This window comes from Vulpes vulpes, chromosome 14 (assembly GCF_048418805.1).
Source record: "Vulpes vulpes isolate BD-2025 chromosome 14, VulVul3, whole genome shotgun sequence".
NCBI classification, from domain to species: domain Eukaryota; kingdom Metazoa; phylum Chordata; class Mammalia; order Carnivora; family Canidae; genus Vulpes; species Vulpes vulpes.
This window is the reverse complement of record NC_132793.1, coordinates 59,335,388-59,344,071: the sequence shown is the minus strand read 5'-3', so window position 1 is coordinate 59,344,071 and position 8,684 is coordinate 59,335,388. Positions and strand designations below refer to the sequence as shown.

The 8,684-nt window shown below is 58.5% G+C and overlaps 1 protein-coding gene across 1 annotated transcript in view; it reads left to right on the top strand.

Annotated features, from left to right (window-relative positions):
- Nucleotides 1-2,580: 2,580 nt before the first annotated feature.
- RGMB (repulsive guidance molecule BMP co-receptor b) overlaps nt 2,581-8,684 on the top strand; it is a 28,356-nt gene continuing 22,252 nt past the window's right edge. The window contains exons 1-3 of the mRNA XM_072736694.1: nt 2,581-2,715; nt 3,687-3,762; nt 6,926-7,206. Of these exons, the coding sequence (XP_072592795.1) occupies nt 3,758-3,762; nt 6,926-7,206 (286 nt within the window). The 5' untranslated portion in view covers nt 2,581-2,715; nt 3,687-3,757. The remainder of the gene's footprint in view (nt 2,716-3,686; nt 3,763-6,925; nt 7,207-8,684) is intronic.

Below are 8,684 nucleotides of genomic sequence, written 5' to 3'. Positions count from 1 at the left end.
AACAACTGGAAAGTTGGATGTATACATTAGCTGAACATTTTGAAAACTGAAGTTCTATCACAGTTAAGTGGAAATTCAGAAGATGGTACAAATACACGTTGCATCATCAGAAGACTCTTAACAGTCAATAGACAAAAACTAAATCGATTTTACTGAAAAGTGATTTCTTGTCCCTTTTCTATTGCCATCTTTGGATTATATTGGGTGGTATGAGAAAAAAAAGAAAGATTAAAGAGAGATAAGAAAAAAGGAGTGGAGCATTGAGCAAGATGAAGAATTTTGGAAGAAAAAAATTAGCTACGTCCTTTCACTAATGGAACATCCACGTTCCAATTAGAACAGTTTTTAGCATGTATGAATGGGACTGTGGGCAGGGGTAGGGTGAGGGAAGGTGGGTTACTAATACAAATGAAAGCAACCAAATTAGATAAGCTCAAAGTATCTTTTCACCGCTACTGTCTAAAAAAACCTTTTTTCCTTAATGAAAGTATGCTTAAGAGTTCCCTTTAATGGATAATTTTTTTAAAGTGTGCATTGCTATGAAAGCTAAGCAATTCTGAAATTCTTGGTGACATTGAAGAAGCAAGAGATTTGTTGCTTAAGGATTAAGACTTCATTGTGAAATTTCACCCTTTTTGTCTTGGTTTCAGAAAAGATCCCAAGAAAACACACAGCCCGGGTTGCCCAGAGGAAGAGCTAAGTCTACAGGTTCCAAACTGGATAGGGAATCAAAAATCCTGGAAAGTATCATGAGGCTGAGGAAAAGGTAACTATATTGATTTAATGAATGCATTTACACGATGATTGATAAGTTAGCATCCAGGTTCCACTGCCTAATAAAAATTTATGGGAAGGGGTGGAAGAAGGGGATTGTGACTCTTTCTGTGATGTCCAGGGCCAGTTTAGCAGAGAATTGCTGGAGGACTGGGTCTGCTTTAGGAAATGGATCACTCGGCTTGCTTTGAACTCTTGTTCACCACTACTTTTCGAGTCAGCTTGTCTTTGTGTTGATAGAAGGAAAAAACAAAAAAACAAAAAAGAAAAACATAAGACTGGTCTTTAGGTTCTAAATCAAAGTTCTGCTCTTCTGATTGCTGGTGTGGCTTTTCAAAGGCAAAGCAAGTGGGGGCATTAAAATTCCTTGTTTCAAAAAAAGAAAAAAAAAAAAAATTCCTTGTTTCTGTTGACCAGGAGCTGAGGGGCTTTGGTTTTGGTTTGAGTTTTGGTTTTGCGTTTTTTTTTTTTTATTCTAAGTACGAAGATAAGGATTTTTCAATGTATTTTAGATTTAACTTAAAACATCCCCAATATTTTTTTTTTCCAATTTGATTGGCACTTGGAGAGGACAAAGCAAGGTGAGAAAACACTTTAACAGGGAATCTATAGAGGGTGAGAGGAGGCGTCCCTTGTCACCTAATTTCGGAGCCAGAAGGAACCAGACCACTGCCCTTAGCACACTCTTTCTTGGTAGTGACCCCTAAGTTCAAAAACATTAAATCGGTTGCCCCAGAGTCCTGCTCGGAAAGTCAGGACAAGCCTTTCCCACCCCGGATTGGCACTCGGTCCTCTTTACGCTGCCCTATGCTGCCTCTAGCGTTAGATCGGGAGATTACAAGGAGGAGTGGGGACCGAAGAGAAGAAAAGAGATGGAGAGGGTCAAAGATACTTCCAAGGAGCCAAAAAAAAAAAAAAAAAAAAAAAAAAAAAAAAGTGTAATACCTAAGTCAAGATGCCTGGACCTTTCCCTGGACACACACACACACACGCACACACACACACACACACACACACACACCCCGGGAGCTCCCGCTCAATACCTGTGATGCTCACGTCCAACTCGGAAGCTGAGCCTATAGGGGAGAAAGCTAACTGCTCCCCTCCTGCTCGCCACACCGTCTACTCTGATTCAAGTGACTGTCGTTCCTCCAGCATGTCGCGGGCTTGCTCCTCGTGACACACGTCCTCACCCGGGTCTTAGACGTCTCTTTCAATCCCCACCGCACCCCCCCCCCGCCCCCCGCAATTCGCACATCGTTGCGCTGGGCATGGGTCGGCCGTCAGCCTCCACGCTGGCCCCCGAGGCGGACAGGGAGGACCCCGGGATTCCCTATTTCAGCGACAGTGCAGAGCCGGTGCCCGCCGCGAACACCCCCGGGTTGATGCACACCGGGGAGACCCCCAGAGGTCACTTACGGGGGGTTGGGGGCGCCCTTCGTGGCCGCTGGTGCACAGCGGGCGAAAGGCGTGCAACGGCGCGGGGGCGGGGTGGGCCGCCTCTGTGCAGGTGCCGAGGCGCGGGGCGCGGGGCGCGGGGCGCGGGGCGCGGGGAGCCCCCACCCCCACCCCCGGGGGGGCCGGGACGCGGCCGCTGCGGCGGGAGCGCACAGGGCGGGGTGGCGCTGGCCGCGTGCAGGGCTCTTTGTGCGGGACGCGGGGTGACGAGGTGGGAGAACCCCGGAACCGAGCGCGATCCGGGGGGCGCCGACAGGGGGCGGCGTCCGGGCTCGGAGACCCGAGCGGGGAGAGCGGGAGGCACGGGGCGGCGGGGGCGCGCTCGGCGGGCGCGGGGCGGGGCGTGGGGCGGCCCGGGGGCCGGGCCCCCGCCGCGGGGAGACGCGCGGCCGCCGCGCTGCCCTCCCCGGGCCCCCGCCGCGGGGCTTGCGGCTTATTTTCCCAGCTGGCAAGCGTCGCGCTGCAGACAAGGGAATGCCTGTGGTGAGCTGTTTATTTTGTCGGAGTTTGCGGTGGGCCGGGGACGTGGGGGCGGGGGGCGGGGGGCGGGCGGCGGGCGGCGGCGGGCCGGGCTTGCGCAGGTCGCGGTCCACCTGTGTGGCATCCATCCGCCGGCCTCGGGGCGGCGGCGCCCGGGGTGAGCGGCTCCCCCGCGCTCGCGGGGGCCTCCCCGTTGCCGCCCCTTGCAGACCTGGAACCACGTTGACCGTCGGCTCCTGGAAGGGGCTGGCCCGCAGCCCGCCCTCCGCCGCCGGCCCCTCCCCGAGCGCCGCGGGCCCGGCTGGGGCGGGGGACGGCAGGCAGCGCCCGTGCACCCCCGGGACCCTGCCCCGTTGCTTGGGGATGGGAGAGCTGAGGCCTGGAGCCGAGGGGCGCTCTTGAAACTAGTGGGAACTTGCAGGGCTCCTTCTGCCGTGCAGGCGTGACCGGTCTGCAGAGCACCCCAAAGTGGGATCCAGATGGGCCGGAGTTTCCCTGACTTGAGGCTGGGGGGTGGAGGGGGGCCCTAAGCGGTTGGCTCCCGGGGGAGTCCGGAGGACCCCACACCCCTCCTACACCCCCCCACCCCCCCCGCAGGGCTGATGACAGTCACCACCGCGGCTGCGTTTGCCTGGAAGAAAAGCCTAAATACATTAGCGAGCTGGTAAAGCTTTTAAGGCCTTCTCGGGAGTGAGTGGCTGGCTAATGAGAGGTTAATTTTGTTTGGAAGAGAAGGCTGCGCTGGTTTCCTGAGATAAATGGACAGGAAGCGCATTACCTCCGCGCGCTGGCAAGCGGCTCCCAAATGCTTTTTGCACCTGCCGCTCTGAGCGGTGCGATCCGCCGCGGCGCCCGCGGGGATCGGGGGGCGCAGCCGGGGGTGCTCGGGGGATGAGCCCCGCTCCCGCCCCGCGCCCTCTCCCGCCCGGGGCGCCGCGCTCACTGCGGGCTCTGGGGTCTTCTCTCGCACCCAGGTCCTGCGTGCTCCAGAGTTCGGGGGCCCCCTGATCCCGCCCAGCCCCCTCCAGGAGCGGAAGGGTTAAGCATGATGTAAGTACGATCCGCTCGCTGCTCGCTGCGGGGCTGCGGGACTCCGGCGGCTTCGGCCCCCGCTTTGCGCGCACCCTGGGCCGGGGGACAGCGAGCGCGCCCCGAGAGGGGGCTGCACACACCGCAACCGCGGTCTGAGTCCTCGCTCCCCTGCGCTAGGGCGATCTAGGGGGACCGTCGCGTTAGATTCCTGGAAAGGGGAGATGTGTTAACAGGGAACTAAAGACGGCGCGTATAGGGTCAGCGAAAGAAACCTCTGAGTCTTCTTCAGAAGCCTTTCATGCTGCGGGCGTGTGTTTTGATTCTGTTCATTCGCACGTTCAGACCGTGGGATGCTCTGCCGTGTGTCCCCTGATTGGGATGCTCTGGCCTCACCTTTTCTCCCTGAAAACAAAGATGAAGGGAGGGAGAGTACAAGTGGCAGGAAATAGGGTGATCTTGTGAGTTGGGCAAGCTGTCACTTCACGATTTTTTTTTCCAGATTAAAACGTAAAACTTTTAGAAGTCATTGATTTTATTGGGGTGGGGAGGGGAATCCCCAGATCTTTCGTTATAGAATCTTAAAATCCTCCTCACTTGCAGCATTGGAGCTGGGGGTTGCAGGGGGGGGGGGGGTGGATGCGCTATGAGCGACCATTCGCGACGCTCTTGCCCTCCAGGCCGATTCAGGATCTTGCTAACAGTCCGAATTTACCCTGTGAGTGTGTCGAGTGACCTAAAGTCTTGAAAACAGGAACCACCTTGCGGTTTAATTGTGAAAATTAACATTTTTACTCTAGCCGGCCGAACACTTATGTGGTAATAAAAAATGAATTGTTAGGCTTATAAATCTTGAGCTTGTCAAATTTTACAACAGATGAGCAATAAAGCACCTTCGGGGGGGGGGAAAAATTGAAGTTTTCCCTCTAAAGAATAGTACCCTGTCGATACCAGAATTTGCAGTGACTCGAGGACGCCCTCTATTGATAAGATAATTTAGAGCACCGCGTATTTTAAGGAACAGGATACGAGGTGGGGGAGAAGTAGTGGCAGGGGGAGAAGTGATGGAAAGCGAAAAGAGCCCAACTAAACTGAATTTGATCCTTAACTTTCGGTGATGTGTTTTGAAGTATGGTCGTGGTGGCATGCTTCCTTTATAGGTGTCGAATTAAATCTAGGGTTAGGGAAAAGGAAACACCTTACTCTTTGTTAGAAAAAAGAGCCGGAAGAACGGTTTAGATTTGGTGATTTTTGAAAAGATGTCTACCAGGATTTCACTGACTTTAGTTCATCGATTCATGTATAGTCGTTGCAAGAGAGTCAATGTTGGGTGTCGTGCTATTCACCCCCCAGTACTACCTAAAAGTCGTATCAGATAACTCGGCCGGCAAAAAGTCATTTCTCCAGGCAACTCTGAAGCTATTATTAAGCATATTTATGGATATACCCAGGGCCTGGATTATATCTTGGGCAGTGAAAGGTGTGTTTACCACTTGAGTCATCATAGTATGTAATAGGTAAGTAAAGAAAAGTTACAGTAAAACTAGATAGGCATCCTTCATTAGGGACCTAGTGGTTTGCACAGTTCATAATGTGTCTAATGAGTGAGGCCGAGTGATCGAAGGTTTGCCCTCGATTATCCTCGTCCATTGATTAGCACATTGTAACTTGTGGACTATCGATGTGTCCGTGGCTGATACGAAATTACAAAGCAGGGATTATGAGCAGGGCAGGGGTGCAGTTGCGAGCTGCAGTTTGGCTGTAAGTGAACTAAAAACGGCAGCCCTGAGCCCCTTGGAGGAATGGCCAGGGCGGGCGAAGCCGCTCCCCGGCCTCTGAAGCCCTTCCTGAGATTAGATACCACTTCACACCTACTGATAACAAATTGGAACCTATCATCGACCTCGCAACGGGCTTTCCTGTGGCTGCACTCGGCAGCCTCCTTGCTGGCACACAATTGGGCTCCCCCCACCCCCCTTAGAGAAGTAGAAAGTGACCTGCTAAGAGAACTCGGAAGATTTGTGGGAAAGCCACGGAGCAACCAGAAGTGATGGCCTGATTACTCCACACTGCATTAAAAACTCACCATCCTCATTAATCTAATTACACTGTAACCGAACACGTTGAAGTTCGCCCCCTCTCAGACTCCTCCCCGCCGCTTTCAGGAAGGGAAATGTCAGAGGAACAATAACGCCGGGGCCTCGCACAGCTGCCAGCGAATTCCGCCGGGAGCTGGGGGGCGGGGGGGGGCTTCCCGGCCCCTCCGGCCTGCTCGGGACCGCGGGTCACGTCGGGGTCTCCAGCGCGGCGGGGGGCCAGCCCTACCGAGCGCCCGGGGAAGGCTCGGGACGCGGTTCCGCAGACGGGGTTGGCTGCGGAGGGACCTGCCGCTCGGAGCCGGAGCCGGAGCCGGAGCCCGAGCCGGAGCCCGAGCCGGAGCCGGAGCCCGAGCTGGGGCGGGGGGAACCTCAGGCACCCACACACCTTAGGGGGCGGTGGAACCCAATCACATTAATGGAAAGAGAGGTCCAAGACCGGTTCCCTCGTGACGCCGAGACAGAGTGGCCGTCGCCAGTTTCTGCAGCGCACGGGGACCCGGGAGCTCGCGGCGGGGAGGAGGAGGCTGGGCCCGCGCGCCGCGGACCGCACTCCGCCGGCGGACGCGGAACTCGCAGTACAATGAGCGAGCGGAGGGCGGGAGGAGGTGCGGGGGGCGGGCGCTCGGGCCCTGCGAGGGGCGGGCCGGGCCCCCGCGGCCCCGCGCTCACAGCCAATGGGGCTGGGGGGCGGGGCTTGTCCGGGGGCGGGGCCGGCGCGGATTGGCGCGCGTCGGGGTGGGCGGGGCGGCAGTGCGGGGCCGAGATTGATTGACCGCGGGGCGGCCGCACGCAGACCTCGGGGCCGCCCGCGGCTGCTCGCTGGGCCTGGGCGCGCCGCCAGTCGGTCCACGCCCGCCGAGCCCACGCTGGCCGGGACCGGGGCGCCCGCGCTTTCGGGGCCGGGCTCGGCGCGCAGCTCACCGTCTTTGTGTCTTCTCTCCCGCCCTCTCTGCCCCGCCCGCCGCGATGCCGCTGCGCCCCGCCGCCGCCGCCGCCGCCTCCGCCTCCGCCTCCGCCTCGCTCCGCCCGCGGCGCGCTTCCCGCTGCGGCGGTGGCGGCGGCCCGAACCCGACGCGGGCCTGAAGGAGGAAGAAGAGGAAGCGAGGCGCGTCCCCCGGCCCATGCCGCAGCCACGGCCGCGACCCCGCCACGGCGCCCGCGCCGCCGCCCTCGCCGGAGCCCACGAGACCTGCATGGACGGGCATGGGCTGCAGAGCAGCTCCTTCCTGCGCCGCCGCCGCCGCCGCCGCCCCCGCCGCCGGGGCTGAGCAGCGCCGCCGCCCGCAGCCCTGCCCGCCGCCCCGCCCGCCGCCCCCGGCGCTGCTGCCGCTGCTGCTGCTGCTCGGCCTCGGGCTGCTCCACGCAGGTACGCGGCGCGCGCGGGGGGAGCCCGCCCGGGGCCCCGGCTTTGTCCGCAGACGCTCCCGGGCCGCAGGCCCCGCTGGGGGGCGCGGGGGTGCGGGGGCGGGCGGGGGGCTCGCGGGCTCCCGACCTGCAGCTGCGCGGGGCTCGGAGCCGCCCTGGGGCGCACCCGGGGCGCAGGGGACAGGCCGCCCCTCCCCCGCCCCCTCCCTCCCGCTCCCCGCCTTCCCTCGGCGGGGACCGTTGATCACTCCCCTTCCCCGCAGCCTCTTATCAGCGACGGGGCGGGCGGGGACGGCGGGGGCCCCGGGACCTGCGCTCCGGCCGCCTGGGGATCCCCGCGGAGCAGGTTTCCGCGGCCGCCGCCCCCTTGGAGGGGAGACCGCGGGCCTTGTGCTGCTCCCCCGGCGTTGGGGGGTCGGGGGCCGGGGGGGGGGGCTGCAGCCAGGGCGAGGAGGGCGCACCAGAAGTGCAGATTTTCACCGGGATTTGAAAACCTGGGGCTTGCTCTCGGGGTAACGTAAGACACCCGCAAATGCAGCTCTCTTCCCCTCCCTGCAAGAGCTGCTCGCAGCCCCTGGAGAAACTGGTGCCCTGGGGCCGAGCCGCGCGGGTTTGAGGGTCCCGGGAGGGAGGGGTCGCCGGGTGGAGGTCGGCGCAGGGCGGGGACCCCGCGGGGAAGCCGGAGGGCGTCCTCTGTGCTTAGGGCACTAGGCCTGCAGAGGAGCCTTCCAGCAGGTGATACTTATTTTCTTTGTGAAATAAGTTGCATAGCTCTGCAGTCACTTGTCAGCTGTAGGTCAGCTGGGGGGAGGGGGCGGGGGGGGGGGAGATGTCTGGGACGCTCCCTCTAAACAAGTACCAGGTCTAGGAGACTGTCTAAAGGATTTCCTTAATGCCAGGTTGAAAGATGAGTTCTCTTTTAGTTTGAGAACTAGAGCATCAGGTAAGTTTTCCTTGGAGACCTCTTTTGTGTGTGCGTGTGTGTGTGTGTGTGTGTGTGTGTCCTGCAGTTTATGACCACAGTCTCTGATCTGGAGAGTCCTGAACACTGATCGGTTCTCAGCATAAATCTGGAAAGTCCTGAACACTGATCAGTTCTCAGCGCTGATCTGGAGAGTCCTGTGTGGAGTCCTATTTATTAATTAAGTCCTGCCATCCTTGCTGGAGACCTGGGAGGTCTCTTAAGTAATGGGGGGGGGGGGGGGGGAATGTGGCATTTTAGGAAACTTAATTTTACTTTTCCTAACTCTGCATTGTGATGGAACAGCTGCATTTTTAACACCCACTTGGGGAAACATAGGGTGTAATAGTAAGTTTTACAGTGATTAAGGCTTTAAATGAGTGGCTTTAGAGCCTGAGAAAGTAATGTCAACCTGCTTGTGGTCACATGGAAATTTTTAATGACGTGTCAAAAGATACGTTCAGGAGTGTTTTGGGTGAAGAATATGTGTCCCTAATGTCAAGGTGTACGCCTCTTGA